At 46.3% G+C, this 22,050-nt stretch overlaps 1 protein-coding gene across 1 annotated transcript; it reads right to left on the reverse strand.

Moving 5' to 3' along the window:
• Positions 1–3,580: 3,580 nt before the first annotated feature.
• LOC126496921 (serine protease 40-like) lies at positions 3,581–8,588 on the reverse strand. The gene is made up of 5 exons (XM_050134605.1): positions 8,411–8,588; positions 7,635–7,797; positions 6,747–7,021; positions 4,323–4,489; positions 3,581–3,904 (listed from the first exon to the last, which is right to left on the reverse strand). The coding sequence occupies exons 1-5, from the start codon at positions 8,586–8,588 to the stop codon at positions 3,581–3,583; spliced, it is 1,107 nt and encodes a 368-aa protein (XP_049990562.1).
• Positions 8,589–22,050: the final 13,462 nt, after the last annotated feature.

Genomic DNA, 22,050 nt, shown 5'->3' on the forward strand with positions numbered 1-22,050 from the left:
CTCACCTGTTAAGTTAAAAACCTGTACGGTTAAGCCTGGATCCAGCTCTCCAGGCAGATCCTATACCATAGTCATAACTTATCTATACCCGATAAACAGCCCTCAAGTGTTCAGAGATCTGGGGAATATGGCATTTAAATGTTTAATTATTAAAGGGCTTTTCATGGGGCTGGAGAGATGGCTCAGTGGCTAAGAGCACTTCCTGCTCTTCCAAAGGTCCTGAGTTCAATTCCCAGCAACCACATGGTGGCTCACAACCATCTGTAATGAGGTCTGGTGACCTCTTCTGGCCTGCAGTCATACACACAGGCAGAATATTGTATACATAATAAATAAAATAAATATTTAAAAAAATAAAGGGCTTTTCATAACAGAGAGACAGATTGGTTCCTAGCAGCAATACCCTATTTCCTCCAAAGAAGACAGAAGGCAGGTGGGCACAGAACAACCTCCATCCGCAATTAGCTTCATCAAGGGAAAGTGCTAACCACTGGGGAAAACTGCCTTTCATCTAAACTGAAAATCTCCAGACAGACAGTGGATAAAGGAAAAGTAGAATCGACAGCTTAGCTGCTCAGGCCAAGGCAGGCTTGTCTTCCTACAGATTCCTGACCCACAGGATCCGTCTGAAGCCTGGCAGGCTCTGCTTCTAACAACAGAAGGCAAATACAGCCCTCAAAGTCCCTGCCCTCAGTGACCATGGAGGACCCTGAAGAGTGGCTCAGGGTAGCCAATCGAGTGAGTTCTCCGTCATTTTTAAATCAATAACTCATGTGAAATTTTATCCTTCTCGAAGATCTCTGATGCAGTTTGGTAGCTGAGAGGTTTTGCCAGTTTAAAAAGGACAACCTCACCAAACAAATTTCAGTATAACTTCTTACCATGTTCTAAATAAAAGGTGTTTAAGATATGCAAATATGAGTTATTAAGGTGTGTGCCTGTAAGGTATAAAGGTCTGAGAACAAATGAAAGTTACCAAATTTCTTTCTCATGCTGTCTTTCGTCGTTTTAACATTATCAATAAAATGCTGATAAGCTATTAATCTAACTCTGGCAGAGGACTCTACTGCAAGATCAAGATTTTAAATTCTCTTTGGTCATTTTCTAAAGATACTTTTATTTACGCAAAAACATTTGTCACAATCATTCTGGCATAAATATACTGCTGTTTATACAATATATGTGTCTAAAACTTATGTTTTACAAACTCAAAGAATTCTTGTGGGTTCTAGGGAGCTGAATTTATGGACTCACCTTAAACAGATCAGATATACCCCCCTCTTAATTCCCTAGTCCTGATAGCCTCCTCCTCAATTACCAGGACCTAAAAAAAATTTTTTTCTTCCTAAACTTAACCTTGTTCTCTGCTCTGCCAACACCTCACCAGGTCCAAGAGACACCAGACAGTTTCGCACCACAAATCCTGGATAGGAGTGAAGCAACCAGATACTCCAGGACGTGACCAGCACCCAGCTTTCTCAGGTCCCCCAAGACTCTGACACCCACAAATAAGCAGGAAGCAGTCTTGAGAACCCAATGCCCTCATCTCCTTAACCTGCCATGCCTAACTCCTTACCTTTTTATTATAAGAGAAAGGTAGGAATGTTGTAATAAACCTTCGGGCCTGCCCTGTCACCTGGGTACCCTGTCCCTTTAAGAAATAAGCCGCGCCTCCTCTCCATCTCTCTTTCTTTCTCTGTCCTTCTTCTGAAAAGGTAGTCTCTGCATCTCTCTTCTCTTTCCTCCTCTTTCTTCTCTTTCTCTATCCCTCTATGTCTCTCTCTCCCTTTCTCTCTCCCCTCCATAATCCCTTTACCCTTATACCTTATACTCTTTCCAATACCCACTAAATAAACTCGATACCCAAGCGCTCTCTCTGCATGGCAGATCTATCTGTCTCCCACCTGCCGTGGTCTCCCACCCACCAGGGGACCTGCCAGGGTCACGTGCATCACGAATAACAACACTGCCTAGGGGGATGGGCTCTAGCCAGGTCCATCTCCAGTTAAAAAAAAAAGAAAATGGCCCCGAATCAAGTTTTGCAGGGGCTTAAGAATGCCAAACCCACAATTCCCATTGCTCATCAGGCCCAAACAGGGGTAAGCGTACATCCTGACACATTCCCTGCCTGTGAACCTCCTGCCTACGCGTGACTAAGCGCATCTAGTGCCGATGGGTCAAACACACTTGTTAAGGGAATGAACACATGTGGCTTGCTATGTCCCATAAACAATAGCCACCAGCATCGTGGAACTATCTGTCGTTGGACAAGTGGCTTGCCAATCAGGGGTATTTTTGCTTCATGGGTCTCTTAGGCCTAGTAACTAAAACTTAAAATGAAGCTTTGGCTCTCACACCACCCGTGACATGCTATGTCACTACGGGCAGAGCAACAGGCCAACACACCAAGGGCAGAGACTTTAGAAACTATGATCCAAAATAGCCGCCTTGCTGCTTTTCACACGGATTCCTCAGGTGTCTTGTCCCAGTGATGGAAACCCAGGAAGAAAGCCAGAGCCCATGCTAGGCACAGAAGAAAAGAAAGGAAGGAGGGAAGGAGGGATGGACCTGCAGAGAGGGAGGAAGGGGCAGGGTGCACACTGGGAATCTTGGCATTGCAGCAGAGGGTCTGCAAGTGGGCACAGCATGCTGGTTGTGCACACAAGAGCTGTTTTGTTCCCACCTGCTGGGAAGGGCCTGGGATATTCTAACAGGCTTGGGAAGGGTTTCTCAAAGCCCCTGGATTTCTCCCAGGGCATCATGGATCTGCAAGGAGCCCAGTGGCTCCCTTGTCTCCAGTTCATGTTGGAGGGTGGAGACTGTGCTGTGGAGCCCTAGTAAGCTCCCAGACAGACTGAGTAGGATGTGGTGACTCAGAGAGGTCTGCAGGGCAGCTCAGGGCTAACCCAGTCATTCCCAGGTCTGCCACCAATGCAAGCGGAAGCAAGGACTATGGGTGGGGCTTATCAGACAAGGGGTGGAGTTTGGAGGTAGACTTTTAGGGAGATTGCTGCTCTTGCGGAAGAACTTTGAGGATTACTATTGAGATGTCAGACCTCGGAGACCCTCACTGCTCGCTGTCAAACTCTCTAGAAGCACTGTTTGACTTTGGGCTTGCAAGACGCCCCTCATGCCTGAGCTGGGGCTAGCTCCAGGAACACAAGGCAACATAGCGAGGGCTTGGCCCAATACAGTGGCTCATTCTTCTGAAATAACACACAACCTTAGGGGCAGGGCTGGACTGTATCTCTGGAAGCCAGCTGGGAGACAGTCAGTTCCTACACTGGTAGGCCAGCTCCCTGGCTGTCTCAACTACTGTTCCCACCCAGAGAGGACATAGCCTTATGATATTGGAGAACTGGAAGCCTGGTGGGACACGGTGGGGGGGGGGGGGAAGAGGAGGTTGTGTTAATGAGACAAAAGAAGAAGGATCCAGAAATTTCTTCAGCTGTTTTATTCTGTCAGGCCTGGAGCAGGGATAGCCTCAGCTAGGCAGATGAGCCCACAGATGGCAGCGTTCAAAGTGGTATCATTGAAAAGATTGCTAGATCTTGAGAGCTGGCATGGCTCTGTAGCGCCATCACGGAATCTGGAACCAGAGCGACCGCAGGAGGAGGACTTGAGAAGAGAGGAGGGCTCTGCAGATACTGGGTTTGAGAACAGTGCCAGTGTTAAAACTCCTCCAGCCGACCAGAGTGGGTGCGTTCTCGTCAGCGGGTGCCGAGAGGGGGTCGGCGTCCGGCGTCTCTTCCTTTTTCTTCGTGATCCAGTTGGAATAGTAGGAGACTTTGGTGAAGATGTTGGGGCTGGAAATTGGCTCTAGACATGCTGGGCTCCAGCTGCCCAGCCCTACCAGATACCAAGAGCCATTCAGGGAGCAGACAAGGGGACCACCAGTGTCTCCCTGAGGAGAGAGAAGACACAGCTGATAGGTTCAGGAAGGAAGGAACACACATTGCCCAAGCTAGAAAGGACTTGCTGACTCTACAACTATCTTGAGTGGTGCCCTTTGGGTCCATGGAGGCATATTTTTGTTTGTTTGCTTTTATTTAAAACATAGGAGACCTCTCTAGTCTGTATCTTTGAGGCAGGATCATAGAATTCTACTTACTACAGTTGCAGAGGGACCTTGTACAGCACCCACCTGGGGAAACCACAGATTTTTAGTATGTGGATGGCAACTAGCACAGCTGAACATCTGGCACCTGTCCCACCACCCACAGGGGAGAGGGAGCCCCTAAAAACACACGCGGGGTGGCCTGCTGGCCGGGGTTAGAGAGATGGCTGAGCTCAGCTGCAGTGTTGGCGCCATGGTCGCTTACTAGGCAGATGGATTTTCCGTTCTTCACGTCCCCAGCACATATCATATCATCTTTTATAATGTTATATTGACCGACGCTTTCTGAAGTATGGAAGAAGGTTTCGCATTCCTTGACATCAATGAGGGAGACCTCTGCTTCCTGCAGAGGGAAAGGCGATGGCAGGAACTCTGTGGGAGAAGGGTTCAGCTGTAAGAGGCAGCTGAGGGAAGGTGCCAGCTCCCTTTCCAGGACGATTTGGGGTGGGGCGGGGGCGGGATGAGGCAGTCACCCGAGGCCACAGTGGCGGGGAAGGGCTCGTGACAGGCATGCGATGACCAGTGGAAATGGCATTCAAGAGCAAGCAGAGGGGCTGTGGAAGACAGGGACAAGCTGGAAGTCAGGGCGACTGCAAAGGTCTCAGCATGAGGACCTCAGGCAGAGCTTCCTCAGCAGGTTAGGAAACTGAGACTGTACCCAAGGGCACATAAGTCAAGGAAAGGGCAACTCAGCTTTCCAACAGCTCTGGCTGCTCTGTGGAGCCCAAGCTGGGTGCAGGGATGCTAGAGTCTGGTGCAGGGATGCTGGAGTCTGGTGCAGGGATGCTGGAGTCTGGTGCAGGGACTCTGGAGCCCGAGTGCAGCTGTGGCATAGGACTCAGAGCAGAAATGTTTAGGACCACGACAAGAAGACTGGCCAATCACAAGGAGCAACTGGACCTGGAGATGTGAACTCTGCTTCCAAGTGCTCTCACAGATCTGGCCTGGGGTCGCCTCATAGGAGCAGACCAACAACAGCACGGCTCACTTCATGCGGGGGTCACCGTGCGCAACCCTCAAGGTTGGTCAGGGGCTGCCTGTGTGTAGCAAACCCAAACCTGCCCCGAGGCCCAGCAACCGTGATCAGCAGGGGACGTGACAGAAGATGGCTGACGGTTTGGTCTCTTAGGGAGGCCAGGTTCTCTGCTCTGAGAGCTGCCCCAGACCACACCTTCCTTCTGTGCTCCTACTCCCATCGCCTGGCCAGGCCTGAAGACCCTACCTGCCCTGACATAGGCCCTTAGAGAGTGAAAGTCTGTCCCTTCTAGTTCTGCTGAGCCATTGTTCTCGGGACAGACTGTGGGACTGATCCCAGAGAAACATCTGACTGTAAACCTCCTTGGGGCTGCTTTGCCAGATTGTGACCCTAAGTTTTATGTCAAATTTATATTTACTTTATTTAACTTGCCATTATATTGTCTTAAATCAAAAGCATTCTGCTGGGCTGGAGAGATGGCTCGGTGGTTAAGAGCACTGGCTGCTCTTCCAGAGGTCCTGAGTTCAATTCCCAGCAACCACGTGGTGGCTCACCACCATCTGTAATGAGATCTGGCGCCCTCTTCTGGCATGCGGGCATACATGGAGGCAGAATGTTGTATACATAAGAAATAAATAAATAAATCTTTTTTTAAAAAAAGCATTCTGCTGTGGGATAATGCTCTTGTATACCGTAAGATTTGTCACTCATATTAGTTTAATAAAATACAGATTGGCCAGTAGCCAGGCAGGTGACCAGACTAAGAGGATTCTGGGAAGTAGAAAGGCAGAGAGTTACCAGCCAAATGCAGAGGACGTAAGATGAGAATGCCTTACTGAGAAAAGGTACCAAGTCTTGTGGCTAAACATGGACAAGAATTGTGTAAGAGCTATTTAATAATAAGCCTGAGAAATAGGTTTATATTAATGTTATAATTAATATAAGTCTTTGTGTGTTTCTTTGGGAATGAATGGTTGTGGGACCAGGAGGGACAGAAATTTCCATCTACAGCATCCTGTGTAAAATCACTGCCTAGAAACTATTCTCAATCTAAACATCAACAGCTGTCCCTTGCTGATAGTAGGCTCTTCCTGTGGTCCAGCATACCAAACTCCAAAGACACTGAATTTCCTTGTATGCAGAAAACCCGTGCACTTGAAATCATCTCTATATGAAACACTATCTGACCCAAGGCAAATGCAATACAGAGACTAGCAATACTGTATTGTTTAGGGATTAAGGACAAGGAGAATGTCAGTCCCCAACACTCAGGCTTTTGGTCCCCAAGTGACCGGATTTGTGCATCAGAAACAGACTGCTCTGGCCTTAAGGGTTGGGCAGTAAGGTTCTCAGAGGTGAATGGCTCCCAGTTAAACACTAAAACCTACCCCATGCCTGGCCGCTCTCATCCTCTTAAGGATACCTCATGTCTTTCCTGGCCAGGGTAGAACAACCACTGTTTGGTTCTCTGTGCCTTGCAGTGCACAGAGTCAACCGCACTTAGAGCTCTGGAATCAAAGAGCCCGCACTTCTGATCTGAACGGTGGAGTTTTGCTTTTGAGCCAGAAACCGAGGTTCTGGTTCAAAAAAAGCACAGCAAAGTCCTCCACGGTCTCTTGCCCCTCACCCTCTTCACCTGCCCGGTGTACTCACTATCCTCTCTGAGCATCCCCCAGCCGCTTATCCAGCAGGACCTAGCTTGAAACACCTTCGTGGTATTCTCTGGGACGCAGGCCGGGAAGATGGAGGAGCTGTACGCCGCAGGCCTGTGCAGCTGGATCAGAGCAATGTCATTCCCCTGATGGTGGAACTTGTTATACTTCTCATGCAAGATGAGCTTATTCACCGTCATCTGCCGGCTGGAGTTGGTGGGACCGCCCAGCTGGTTGTACCCTAGCAGAATCCGGTAGTCAGATGGTTTTCGGGACCTATTGGAGGGCGGCACCTCTGAGTGTGACGGCTGCTGACAGTTGACAGTGTCACCTGAATTACCCACCCTACAGGCAGCCATATTGCACGTCCTATCATAGTCCTCCCCTCCTGATACTGGGATGGCCCTTCTCTTGAAGGGCAGGCGACCTCCAGCAGCCTGAGGACTTTGGTCCTTTTGGAGGCTTCCAATCACTTCTCCAGCATACCCTAGTATCCAAGGAGCTGTGGATTTCATTCCCGTTAAAAACTATTTGAGGTGCATCCAACTGCTTCATCTTGGAGGCAGAAAGACTGCTCACTTCCGGCCCTGACCAGATCCCTCTCAGGGCTGCGTGAGAATTGTTTTTCTCAGAGCTTCTAGGAATACCTAAAAGGAAAAATATGTTTCCTAGCTCTGGGCCTCTCCTTATTGAGGGATGGCAAGGCAGGTGGCGGGCACCATGCAAAGGCAGGGCCACAGGGCAGAGGACTCCCATTGGCAGCAAGCTATCCCAGAACCCAGCCTAGAAGGACTGTCAGCTCTGCATCCTTCACCCCTCTCCTTCCCTCCTAGTGACTCTCTCCTGCACCCCCTTCCCAGTAGAAGGGCCCCGGGGAGGGAACACGCACCTTAGGAAGCAGTGGGCAGTGCTGGCTACCCAGTTTTTGTCGATGAGAACGGCTCCACAGATATGACTGCCACGAAAGAGCAGACTGGCCTGCCACGGCCACCGCTCAGAAGCTGCTTTCTGACCGCCATAGATCTTCCCTTGGAAATTGGTCCTGCCACATACTGTGGAGACAATCCCAGCCGCCAGGCACCTGCATTCAGGATGCATGTGCCTGGTGCCCCAAATGTCAGCATCAGCGGGACCCAGGGGACGCAATGACTTCTCTTCTCCCTTTTCAGGTGGCCAGAGTCAAGATCAAGAGCGGAACGGCATAGTTCATGTTAACAAAGAGCCTCTTGGATGGCGGGGATGGGGGTGGGAGGGGTCAGGCTGGGAGCCTCTCAGGAAGGGTCAACAGAAGAGAGGTGCAGGCAAAGGGGAGCATGCCGCCAGGGTCTCTCTTCAGACTTTATTCATGTGAGGAGCACAGCTCTGAAGAGGCGGAAACCGGGGCTGACAGAGGCCATTGTTGTCTTTGGATGGGGGTGCCCTCCCGTCTCAACCCAAGGAAGAGCATAGTATAGCCTCATGCATGGCCTTGACCCTGAACTGAGGGGTCCAGAGATCAATGGGAAAGAATCAGCAGAGGCTGTGGGTATCCGGTATAGACCCCCCCCCCACCTCCAAATGTTCACCTTCAGTGTAAAGGCCTGAAGAGCCTCCCAACTGCCTATGTTCAGAGGGAAAGGGAGGGGACATGCCCCCTCCCATCTGTCTCCTCTTCTCAGCACTTACCGTTCTGCTGGGCTTGGGGGCCTTTGGGGATGGGCCAGACATCCACAGTGAGTGGTGCTCTTTGCGGGGGCGTGTAGTCCTGGGCATGGAGTGGCAAGAAGCTGAAACAGAGAAGACCAGCCAGAAGGCAGGCTCCGCTCCAGCCCAGACCCAATTGCTGGGCCCTGGTGCCCCGCATCTGGCCGGCCTGCCTCTGGGTTCCAGACAGAACAGAAAGCACGTGCAGACAACCGCCTACGCTGGCAAACTGCCTCTAGGGAACTCCATCCCTCGCCCATCCTGACCTCGCGGAGCTGAGCAAGTGTGCTGAAAACCTAGGTCCATGGGAGGCAGTCTGCCCTGGAGGAAGTTTTGTCCTCAGACCCTCTTCTCGGGCTTCTGCAGAAGTATGCTCTTGGGGGAGTGGGGCCAAGGAACATTCACCGCATCCCAGAATTTCCCAGGTTCGTTCTGTTGCAGTGCACACGCAAAAACACGAAGTCTCATCATCGATACTGACATGTCACCAGCTCATCCAAGTCCACAATGCCATCAGCTACCTCCTCTGATGGGGCTATGTGTGGGTAAGAGTCCCCACCAGTAACCAGCGAGTACTGCCCTTGAGCACAGTTCTAGAAACTAAACGGTCCCAATGTGCCTGCCAGGATTAGTAGTGGGTGAGTTAGGGTCACTTGCTAAAGGCAGGTAGGCAATGAAGAAAATACAAGGAAGGCGCTGATTTAGAGTCGGTTTTATGCCCTCGTTAGAGGTCAAGGCCTGGGGAAAGCTTTCCCTGGGACTCAGAGTTCTGCCCTTGGGATTCTCAGCCAGTTTTTCTTTTTAACGTCTTATTGTGTTTTTTTTATTATTATTATTTTATTTTTAAATCGGAAAACAACACACATTTGCATGCGCGCACTTCTCTAAGCTCCCCGCCAAAACAGTCAGGGCGGATTGGAACAGGATGCGCTTTCTGTGCCCCCAGCCTTCCTTGCTGGGGCAGATTGTGTAGCATGGCTGTCTTAGGCACTTCATGGTGATTGCGTGTGTTTCATGCGACTTTGCTTCATCGGACAAAGCAGCAGCCATGTATAAAACACTTCCTCCTCTGCCTCGGCTACCTGAAGAGACAAAAGGGGGGCGAGTGCTCTAAGGTTAGACCCCATGCCCTTGGCTCTGACCGAGACCTGCCCGTGAGGAGCATTCATCCTCTGGAAACTTTCTATGTATACAATAGTCTGTTTGTGTGTATGCCTGAAGGCCAGAAGAGCGCGCCAGACCTCATTACAGATGGTTGTGAGGCACCATGTGGTTGCTGGGAATTGAACTCAGGACCTTTGGAAGAGCAGTCAATGCTCTTAACCACTGAGCCATCTCTCTAGCCCATTGGAAACGTTTCTACACTAGACGCTGAGACAGGGTTTCACTGTGTAGCCCTGGCTGCCCTGGAACTTACTCTATAGACCAGGCTGTCCTCAAACCCACAGAGATCCTCTGTCTTCCAAGTGCTGGAATTAAAGGAATGTGCCACCACCACTGGCATACGGTTGGATATTTCACTACTAATATCATAACATTAGGCATTAGGCACCAGCCATGTATCCTGGCTGGATGGCTCTGTTATGTTTTAAAAGGTTGTAAGAGGCCTTTTTATTCCCTTTCTTTCTCGTTTGGTGAATGAGATCTTCGGGTGGCTTTAAAAGGCCTTGGGTGGGATTACAACCTGATCAAATGAAATCAGAAAACACTAGGGTGACACTTGGGGTTTAGCATATGTCTTTTCCTTGAAAATTGGGGTTTCTGGTGACATTCCTAGAAAACTGCAGGTTTATATCTAAAAAAGGAGAAAATCGGTAAACAGTTGTTAACTATACAGGAATAGTATGTGTGTGTGTGGGGGGGGGGGAGGTCTGGGTGGGGAGTCTCACGAAAATAACCACACAATCCAAAGGTAAAAAGGTTTATTTCCTTGGTTCTTTGAGAAAATCAGCAAAATAGACAAACTCTTATCCAAAATAACTAATAGACAGAGGGAGATCATCCAAATTAACAAACTCAGACAGGAAAGGGTGAGATATAACAACAGAACTGAGGAAATCCAAAGAATCATTAGGTCATACTTCAAAAACTTGTACTCCACAAATTAGAAACTCTAAAAGAAATGGATCATTTCCCTGATAGATACCAATTACCAAAGTTAAATCAAGATCAGACAAGCAATTGAAATAGACCTTAACTCCTAGGGAAATAGAAGCAGTCATTAAATCTCCCAACCAAAGAAGAAAAGCCCAGGGCCAGACTGGACTTTTTAAGCAAAGAATTCTACCAGACTTTCAAAGAAGAGTTAACACCAATACTCCTCAAATTATTCCACAAAATAGAAACAGAAGGAACAATGCCAAATTCAATTTATGAGGTTACAGTTACCCTGATACCCATAACATACAAAAATTCAACAGAGAAAGAATTACATACCAATTTCCCTTATGGATATAAATGCAAAGATACTCAACAAAGTACCCAGAAACCAAATCTAAGAACATATCAAAAAGATCCTTCACCATGATCAAATAGGCTTCATCCCAGGAATGCAGGGATGGTTCAACGTTTGAAAATCAGTCAATGGGCCGGGCAGTGGTGGCGCACGCCTTTAATCCCAGCACTCGGGAGGCAGAGGCAGGCGGATCTCTGTGAGTTCGAGACCAGCCTGGTCTACAAGAGCTAGTGCCAGGACAGGCTCCAAAGCTACAGAGAAACCCTGTCTCGAAAAACTAAAAAAANAAAAAAAAAAAAAAAAAAAAAAAAAAAAAAAAAAAAAAAAAAAAAAAAAAAAAAACAGTCAATGTAATCCACCATAAAAACAAACAGAAAGAAAAAGCCACACGATCATCTCATTAGATGCTGAAATTCCACAAAATCTAACACCTCTTCATGATAAAAGACTCAGACAGACTAGGGATAAAAGGGACATACCTAAGCATAATAAAGGCAATTTACAGCAAGCCTATAGCCACCATCGAGTTAAATGGAGAGAAACTCAAAGCAATTCCACTAAAATCAGCAACAAGACAAGGCTGTCCACTCTCCATATCTATTCAACATAGTCCTTGAAGTTCTAGCTAGAGCAATAAGACAACTGGAGGGGATCAAGGGGATACAAATTGGAAAGAAAGAAGTCAAACTTTTGCTATTTGCAGATGATAGGATGGTATACTTAAGCGACCCAAAATTTCTACCAGGGAACTCCTACAACTGATAAACACCTTTAGCAAAATGACTGGATACAAGATTAATTCAAAAAGATCAGTAGCCCTCTGTCTTAGTTACGGTTTTATTTCTGTGAAGAGACATTAAAACTACCACATTCAACCAGGCAATGGTGGTGCACACCTTTAATTCCAGCACTCAGGGAGGCAGAGGCAGGTGAATCTTTTTGAGTTTGAAGCCAGCCTGGTCAACAGAATGAGTTCCAGGACAGTCAGAGATACACAGAGAAACCCTGTCTCGAAAAACCAAAAATACAAAAACAAAAAAACTACCGCATATATACCTGCATGCCAGAAGAGGGCACCAAATCTCATTATAGATGGCTGTTAGCCACCACATGGTTTCTGGGAATTGAACTCAAAACCTTTGGAAGAGCAGCCAGTGCTCTTAACCTCTGAGCCACCTCACCAGCCCCCTCACTATAAATCTTTATAAACATGAACACTAGTATGCACACAACAGAATCTATACTAGGGTGTTTTGAGATTTCTTCTGCCAATGGGGTCAATCCAAAATTATTTACTTCAGCCTTAGGCAGATTGTTTGCACAAGGGCAAAAGGCAGCCACTTTCTTTAGCAAAATATCTCTAGGCAACATACTAAAATTCTTCCCCTCTGAAACCTCTTGAGTGAGTCCCCATACACGCCTGTCTACCATGCTGCCCATTAAGGGGTACTTAAAGCATTCCATTGCTTTCAAACCAAAGTACCAAAGTCCACATTCCTCCAAACACACACATGGTCAGGCCTATCACAATAATACCCCAGTCCCTAGCACCAACTTCTGTCTTGGTTAGGGTTTTTATTTTTATTATAGGCTCACAACCATCTGTAATGAGATCTGGTTCCCTCTTCCGGCATGCAGAGATACATGTAGGCAGAACACTGTATAAACAATAAATAAATCTTAAAAATTTTAAAATAATTGTTTATTTATTATGTATAATAATTTTATTTATTCTGTATACAGTGTTCTGCCTGCATGTATGCCTGCATTCTGGAAGAAGGCACCAGATCTCATTATAGATGGTTGTGAACTACCTACCATGTGCTTGCTGATAGGTGAACTCAAGACCTCCGGAAGAGCAGCCAGTACTATTGTCCTCTGAGCCATCCCTCCCGCCCTCACAACTCTTATAAAAGCAAATATTTAAATTGAGGTGGCTTGCTTACAATCTTGAGCTCCAGTCCACTATCATCATGGTGGGAACATGGCAGTGTGCAGGCAGAAACAGTTTTGAAGAAATAGCTGAGTCCTACATTTTGCAGGCAACAGGAAGTTGCATGACTCACTGGGCAGTATTTTGAGCATAAGAAACCTCAAAGTCTGTTCCCACAGCATCACACTTTCCTCCAACAGGGCCATAACCACTCCGACAAAGCCACACCTCCTAGTAGGACTACTCCCTGAGATTATGGGGGCCAATTACATTCAAATAACCATACCCTCGTAGACTCAAATGACAAGAGGTCTGAGAAAGAATCAGAAACACAGCGCCCTTCACAACAGCCGCACAGAATATAACTCTCACCAAGCAAGTGAAAGACTTGTATGACAAAAACTTCAAGTCTTTGAAGAAAGAAATTGAAGAAGACATGCAAAGGTGGAAAGGTTTCTCCTGTTCATAGATCAGTAGGATTAACACAGTAAAAATTGATATGGGAGAGTCTTCTGTTTTGTGTTGATTTCATTGGTTAAATAAAGAAACTGCCTTGGCCCTTTAATAGGACAAAAAATTAGGTAGGCGGAGTAGACAGAACAGAATGCTGGGAGAAAGAAGCCGAGTCAGTCAGACGCCATAGCTCTCCTCTCCAAGATGGACGCAGGTTAAGATCCTTCCTGGTAAGCTACCACCTCGTGGTGCTACACAGATTCTTAGAAATGGGTTAATCAAGATGTGAGAGTTAGCCAATAAGAGACTAGAGCTAATGAGCCAAGCAGTGTTTAAAAGAATACAGTTTCCGTGTAATTATTTTGAGAAAAGCTAGCCTGCGGCCGGAAACTGGGTGGCGGGAAGCGGCCCGCTACTCCTATTACAAAAATGACTATCCTACCAAAAGCATCTATAGATTCAATTCAGTCCCCATCAAAAGTCCAACACAGTTCTTTACAGACCTTGAAAGGACAATAGTCAACTTCACTTGGGAAAACAAAAATCCCAGGATGACTAAAACAATCCTGAACAATAAAAGACCTTCCAGAGGTTTCAACATCCCAATTTCAAGATACACTATAGAGCTACAGTACTAGAAACTTCATAGTATTGACATAAAATCAACAGGTTTATCTATTAACAGAATTGAATTGAAGACCCAGATGCAAATCTACACACCTATGGACACCTGTTATTTTTAAATATTTATTTATTTTTATTATGTATACAATATTCTGTCTGTGTGTATGTCTTCAGGTCAGAATAGGGCACCAGACCTTATAACAGATGGTTGTGAGTCACCATGTGGTTGCCAGGAATTGAACTCAGGACATTTGGAAGAGCAGGCAATGCTCTTAATCACTGAGCCATCTCTTCAGCCTGACACCTGTTTTTTATACTTAAAAAAAGTCAGAAAAAAAAGAATATAAAAAGACACACACACACACACATTGAAAAAAAGAAAGCATCTTCAACAAATGGTACTGCTCTAACTGTATTTCAGCATGTAGAAATATTTACATAGACCTGTATCAATCACCCTGTATAAAACTTAAATCCAAGCTTATCAAAGACCTTAACATAAAATTAGATACACTGAATCTGGTAGAAGAGAAAGTGCGTAATAGCCTTGAATCATTGACACAGGAGACAACTTCTTGAACAAAACACCAATACTGCAGGCACTAAGATCAACAATCCATAAACGGAACTTCATGAAACTGCAAAGCTCCTATAAGGCAAAAGACACTGCCAATAGGTCAAAAGAACAGCCTAAAGAATGGGGAAAGACCTTCACCAACTCCATATCTGACAGAGGGCTAATATCCAAATGTGTAAAGAACTCAGGAAACTAGACATCAACAAACCAAATAAAAAATAGGGTACAGATCTAAACAGGGGATTCTCAACAAAGGACTCTCAAATGGCCCAGAAACACTTAAAGAAATGTTCATTATCCTTAACCATCAGGGAAGAGTAAATCAAAATGAGTCTGTGATTCCATCTTACACCTGTCCGAGTGGCTAAGATCAAAAACACAAAGGACAGCTCATGCTGGAGGTGATGTGGACCATGGGAACACTCCTCTGTTGCTGTTGGAGGGCAAACTTCTACAGCTACTACGGAAATCAGTATGTCAGTTCTTCAGAAAACTGGAAATCAATCTACCTCATGATCCAGCTATAACACTCTTGGGCACATACCCAAAGGATGCTCCATCCTACCGCAAGGACACTTGCTCAACTATGTTCAGAGCAGCTGTATTCATAATGGCCAGAAACTGGAAACAACTTAGATATCCCTCAGCTGAAGAATGGATAAAGAAAATATGGTACATTTACACAACGGAGTATTACTCAGCTGTTAAACACAATGACGTCAGGAAATTTGCAGGCAAATGGATGGAACAAGAAAAAAAAATCTTCCTGAGATAACTCAGACCCAGAAAAACAAACATAGTACGTACTCACTTGATAGAGTGAGGTCTGTCTCTGACTATTTTGCCCACTCTCGGGATCCTTTTCCTCCTCCTGGGCTGCCTCACCCCGCCTTGATATGTGCGTTTGTGTCTAGCCCTAGTATGCTTGTTATGCTATCTTCTGTTGATCTCCCTGGAAGACCTGCTCTTTTTCTGAAGGAAAATGAAGGAGCATTGGGTCTGGGAAAGAAGGGAATGGTGGAATTGGAGTGGGGGCTGGGAGGGTTAGAGGGAGGGGAGGCTGTAGTCCAGATGCAATGTATGAGAGAGCAATATAAAAGAAGAAGAAAAAAAAAGTTTTATTTCTGCAGAAGGGTATGCAGCCATGCCCAATCAAACAATCAGGCAACCAGACCCAGATGGGGTCTGACTGAGTCTTAATTCCTAGTACAAAGCAGTCCTGTACCTTTCTCTGGGTGGGCAGAGCTCAGTCTCACCAGCTTCAACTTCCTGGGTAAGGGGTTCTTCCCCTTCTCATGGGCCCATAATTTCTACTGTCTTTCTATTCAGCAGCAGGTCCTCCTGCTTACACGTGTGCATAGGCATTGCCCATGCCTTAGGAACTACTGCTTGGAAACTGGTGAGACCTAACCGAACTCCTACGCCTTCAAAGCTGAAGTTCAAAGATAAGATAACCATCATCTTTCTGTCAGAGTCTCACCCTGCACGCTCTGCCCCAGACTTCCAAACGGCACCTAAGGCTCTCCACCGTCATCCTAAATCTGCAGTTACTTTAGACGTCAGAAACAGCGAATCATCCAAGGGCAGACCACCCTCTGGATGAAGTCAGTTATCCTTGATGGCAAGACACATTCCCTAAGAGCCAGTTTGTCCCCTGAAGTAATAAGGACTTCCTGGGGCTGCCTTGCAGAACCAGAACTGCCATTGGCCATGCCAGAGGAGCCCCGAGTTGCAATGGAAGCCCACCAGAAGGGCATCCTCCGATGGGGCCAATCTTGTTTAGGCAAGGCCACGGGACTGCAGACCCTGGGATGTCTTTTGCCGTGCCTTTACATCTTTGCTGCAGCTCTCTCTCTCTCTCTCTCTCTCTCTCTCTCTCTCTCTCTCTCTCTCTCTCTCTCCTCTCTCACGATCTGACTGGCTGTCGGTCGATCTCCACTGCACACAGACACACACAGAGAGAGAGTGGAAACATCCCATTCTACTGGACATTTTTACCTGGGGGTTGTCGAGAAGACGACCCCCTCCCTAAGCTGCACTAATTTGATAATAATGATGATGATAGCCTATGCAGCGTTTTGATAAATAAAAGCAAATACAAGGATATGTTTCACAGCCAGGGTCTGTGAGTCTCACCTAAGGAGCTGCTTGGATTGTAGCTCAAGTTAATGACTAACAATTGAGTCCCAATAGCCCAGCTGGTTTAAATTCGTTCAATCTTAATGTTGGGGATGTGTTCATGGGTCTCAGAGTGCATCACAGCTGAAAGAAAGTTTTTAAAATAACAAAGTTAGAGTAAGATTTTTTAAAACACAACTTTGAGGTGAAAACATCCAGGAAGATAATCTAAAGTTTTAGAAAGGCACATAGATGAATGCAGAACTCCTCAAGGTCAGGGAACAAGAACAAAGCAGCCCAATTATTATTGGCTGCCGTGCTCTCTTTGCTAGGCAAGGAGATGATTAATTCCTTATACCCATTTCTGCCCTCAAAATCCCGATATTAAAAAAAAAACTATTTAATGAATGGATATGTACCCTGAGGATTTAAAGTAGAGCTGACTGATTCTTCTTCATATGTAAAAGTTTAAGCTTGTGATTTCTTTAAGATTCCTTATAAGATTACCTTCCAAGATAAGTAATAAAGTAACTGGCCCTTTCTTTGTAACTGCAAAATGCAGCCTGCCAGTAAAAGACCTGACAAGAACACCTTGCTTGTCCACACAGTTAAATCTATAACAAGTTGCTTGGGTATGAATGTGTGTGGGTTCTTGGGATAATTTTTTTTTTACTTGCAATACATAATGTTTAGTCATATGAGGGAGATGAAAACCATGGTTTTCTCCCTATAACAACTTCCTTGAGAAACGGAATACAACTGTTTGGACTCCTGTACTGCCTGGAACATTCCGTTGTGGTATAAAATCTGGGGAAAAACATGAGGGAAGGTGGAATAAAGAAGGAAAACATGTAGAGAGTTTGTGAGGGCCTTTCTTCCTAACCCCCCTCAGATAGAAAGTCTAGCCTTGCCAACTCCATGGATTTTTGTCAAAGCCCTCTGCTGTTGGAGGCTGCCTCACCCCCAACAAGAAGTAAACCAAGTCTACACTGAGCATAGCTTGAGCCCAGGAGACCTCAAAGCCCGCCCTCTTGGTAACACACTTCCTCCAACAAGGCCACACCTCCCAATAGTGCCACTCCCTGTGAGCTTATAGGGGCCAGTTACAGTCAAACTGCTACAGGTACTTTTAAAATAATTGCTCAGATTTATTTGTTTGTTTTATGTGTTTTGACTGTGTACTGCGTGGGTGTCTGGTGCCTTCAGAGACCAGAAGAGGGCATCAGATCCCCGGCCCTGGAGCTAGAAGGAAGTAAAGCACCCTGCGGGTGCTGGAAACCAACCCTGGGTCCTCTGCAAGAACAGCAAGTACTCTCAACATCTGAGCCTCCTCCCTATCCCCAGGTGGGACTGTTAAGAGTTTATTTGTGAGATTACTCATTCATTGACTAAGGAGCTAACGAGCTCTCTCAAGAATGCATGGCTGAAGAAGCCCGTTTGTCTCTGGTCTCTCCTTTGTGTCCCATTCACCCTGCCTTGGCTTGCCTCACCTCAGAGTTCTGCAGAGACCACACAAGCAGCTTTTGCCTTACTCAAACGCCACCCCTGGATCTTGGCCCTTTTCTGCCTCCAAAAACTAAGTGACCCAAAGAAAGCTTTATTCCCAAGAAATTTCCAGCTAGGGTATTTGTTAGATTTCTGAGGCTGCTTAAAGGTCAGGAGGCAGAGAGGGGATGCATCTGATGCCAGCAGAGCGAGAGGCAAACACAGCAAGAAAGGGGTGTCTGCCAAAGCTGAAGGGGACGCCTGGGGTTAATAGAAGAGCTTTGGGGAATGGGAAATTAGACTCAGCTGCTGGGGCGAAGTGAAAACCTGCAATTTCTCCTTGGAGTTGTTTGTTGAGAGGAGGCTGTTTTGTCTTTAGAAACCGCCTTGCCCTGGGCTGTATTGATGCAGGCAATAGCGGGAGACTGAGGTAGGCAAGGGCATTGAAGGCAGAGGAGCTATAGTTTCAACACAGGGCCCTGGTCAGGATTGACACAGCTTGTTCAGGGTTTATTCAATTATAGTAGCAGAAAACAGATGAGGAGACTCAAGACAACCAGCACAAAGTTGTGCAGCTGTGGCTGATGATGTGGGAGTCCCCTCTGTGTGCCATGGTTACCATTAATGAATAAAGAAACTGCTTTGGACCTACAGCAGGGCAGAACTTAAGTAGGCAGAGAGAACTAAGCTGAATGATGGGAGAAAGAAGGGCGGAGTCAGAGAGACGCCATGAAGCTGCCACCAGAGATAGGCGTGCTGAAACTTTGCTGGTAGGCCACTACCTCGTGGTGATCTACAGATTAATAGAAATGGGTTAAACTAATATGTAAGAGTTAGCCAATAAGAAGTTAGAGCTAATGAGCCAAGCAGTGATTTAATTAATACAGGCTGAGGCTGGGGGAGTGGCAGGTGCGAGGGGACCTTCAAAGCTTGATGTGTTTGTTGCACGTGCATCTTTCCAGAAGGGCTGCACCTTTTTCTCCTGCGCCCGCCCATACCCCTCTCCACCTCCTGAGACTTTACTGCTTAGCATTAGAAGTGTCTCCTGCTGTTCCATCTCACACCCACCATTGTTCTCAATTTTCCATATCCCCTTCCAGGAATGGGTCATTTTCATGAGGCTGTTGGCATATTGTACTTCAGCCATTGTTCTTGTGGCGCTGCTTTGCATGCGGCTTGCTGCACTCAGAAGCATTCTGCATTCCATGCGGTCTCAAAACAGTTTCGCTTTCCATACTGTTTCCATTTTTTTTTTAAATGAATACTATCGGGTAGACAGCTGTCCCCTTCTGTTGAAGACTTTGCTCTTTTCAGAGAGTGAAGTGATCGGATAGTGGCTCAAGGCACGCAGATGCCCACCACATCTAAGTCACTCCCTACACATAAAGATAGTGGTGACCTTTGTTCTTAATATGCAAAGAAAAAAGATAAAGAGCCAGTGGAGAAATAACAAGCGATATGAATGTCATCATAAACGTTGAAACCTATTCAATTTCTCTTAGAATTAGAGGCTCAGAAACCCCAGCAAATAAAGAACCCATCTTAAAATCAAGGATCACAAGTTTGGAACACACCTCACAGCAAGGCAAGGGTGGAGAAATAGCCCCATCTGGCTGTGCTCTTTGAAGTGGGGTTATCAAGAGTTAGGGGAGGGTAACTTAGAAACTGGTGTCAAATTTGAAACTGCCTGTGCTTGTTATGTGTTTTGGAAGTGTTATTCTTTGGTTGAGCACTTGTTTGTCATCTGGGAGACCCTGGGTTAAACCCCCGGCTTACAACAAGTTACACGCAGCCAAATCTCAGCACTTCAAAGGCAGAGGCAGATGGAGCTATGCGTTCGAGGCCAGCCTGGTCTACAGTTCCAGGTCAGCCCAGGCTATACAGAGAAACCCTGTCTCAGAAAACAAAGTTACTTGCCTTTATTTTGTTTCTGCATTCAAAAATCCTTCTATACAGCCCAGGCAGGTTGGCTTTAGACTCTAGGTCCTCCTGCCTCATCATCCTGAGGGTTCCATTATCACTGTGCACCACCACACCCTGTGAGTACACATCTCTTTTTCTTTCACATGTGTGTACATGTGGTGTGTGCTCGTGCGAGCAGGTACAGGGGTGGATGCCAAGGGGTTGACTTCCAATGTCTTTTTAAGCTCCATCTCAATCACAGAGGCAGGGTTCCTCAGTAGAACCCAGACCTTGCTGCTATGACTAGTCTGCCTACTCTGCTTGCTTTGGGGAACCCCCATTTCCTCCTTTCAAGTGCTGGAATTGCAGGCATGGCACCACATAGACTCAGCTTCCACATGGGTTCTGGAGACCCAGACTTCAATCCACATGATTGTGCAGTGAGACCTTTAACCACTGAGTCATTACCTCAGTCCTGTACATGCCTTGCCCGGGCATTTCCCACCCATGACTTCGTTCCCCAGATTTCTTTATGAAGATAAGTAAAAACAAGGGAACGGCTGTGTGGATCTGTAGGGAAGGGGTGTGATGGGTCTGCTCGTGTTTAAATGATAGGGGAAGACATCAGTGACTCTTCGTTTTATGTCACAGGATCCGAAATTTGAACTAAAATTTTGTATTATGTTTTAAACACTAAGAAGAGAGCCAAGCAGATGGTGGTGGCATATGCTTTTAATCCCAGCACTGGTGGAAGCAGAGGCAAGTGGATCTCTGTGAGTTCAAAGCCAGCCTTTTCTACAGAGCAAGTTCTACAATAGCCAAAGCTACACAGAAAAACCCTGCCCCCCAAAAAAACAAAGAGAAAGCCCAATATGAAAAACAACTATTAACATGTTTTCAAGAGTATCAAGAAAGAGTCAAATGGCAAATTATGCTAAAAGGACCCTAGTGGCTTCTTTCTTATCCAACTTTGCTGTTCTCTTTGTGAGTCCTTTGGAATAGTCTAGGGAAATTACCAGAAAATCAGAACTGTTCCTCTCATTAAATTTTCACTAAGCATTTCCATCTCCTTACTATGCCAGGATCTGGGCAAAAGGGCAAAATCATAACATTTGAGAAGGAAAACAATTGAAGCCCAAAGAACTCAAGCAAAGACACAAAGGTGTCAAGTAAAAGGAAGGTAATGGCAGGGCTGGGACCAGGCTGCATCAGGCTCTTCTACCGCCTGTTTCCGGAGGCAGGCGTGTGTCCTCCTCAGCAAGCATCATGCATCTGCCCCAGATCTGACGGTTATCACAAGAGTTCAGATTCAAGCCCCTGTACAAACCTTGCTGTGTGTTCCAAACCACATGACTGACAACCCAGATCAGTGCCTGCCAAGCCTGGGTGTCCTCTGCAACAGCATCCAGCAGCATTTTCACCACTATGGGAGGTTCTAGCCTCATGCCCCTCACAGTTTCCAAAACCACATGTACTTACTGAGCACCCGGAGTGTGGCCAGTGCAACCAAGAGACTGGGTTCTTTTCATTTTACTTCATTCTAAATAATTCAGATACCCACATGACCCCAGCAGTCCCTGTAGTGGAAAGCTGCTCTGTAGACGCTGGACATAAAAAAGACCAGTAACCTATGACAGGGAGGCTCTGACATCCCGGTCAGATGCTGTCAACAAGAACAGTTAGCCAGGGCTGGAGAGATGGCTCAAAGGTTAAGAGCATTGCCTGCTCTTCCAAAGGTCCTGAGTTCAATTCCCGGCAACCACATGGTGGCTCACAACCATCTGTAATGAGGTCTGGTGCCCTCTTCTGGCCAGCAGACATACACACAGGCAGAATATTGTATACACAGCAAATAAATAAATAATTTTTTTTTTTTTTAAAAAAAAGAACAGTTAGCCAGAAGCAGAAGCCAAAAAGCAAAGTTAGCACATTTAGAGATTTTTCTAGAACTATTTGGACTTTGATGGATTGGGCCTATGTTTTATTTTAGCAGGTGTTGTGTACATACTGAGTTTTACAGTCTGAGTGGTATTTCCATCATGGAGTCAGTTGCGCTAAGGTCTGGGGTCCTGTTA

The sequence above is a fragment of the Alexandromys fortis genome, unplaced genomic scaffold, assembly GCF_014885135.2.
Source record: "Alexandromys fortis isolate MF-2015 unplaced genomic scaffold, M_Fortis_MF-2015_v1.1 scaffold_20, whole genome shotgun sequence".
NCBI lineage: Eukaryota > Metazoa > Chordata > Mammalia > Rodentia > Cricetidae > Alexandromys > Alexandromys fortis.

What these genes read in the sequence shown, in the direction of transcription:
- LOC126496921 (XM_050134605.1), bottom strand. Translation starts at nt 8,588, where the DNA reads ATGCGGGGCACCAGGGCCCAGCAATTGGGTCTGGGCTGGAGCGGAGCC. An exon ending in ACTGCCCACTGCTTCCTAAG is followed by an intron (nt 7,022 to 7,634) that starts GTGCGTGTTCCC and finishes GCCCTCCAATAG; the next exon opens with GTCCCGAAAACCATCTGACT. An exon ending in GGGGATGCTCAGAGAGGATA is followed by an intron (nt 4,490 to 6,746) that starts GTGAGTACACCG and finishes CTTCTCCCACAG; the next exon opens with AGTTCCTGCCATCGCCTTTC.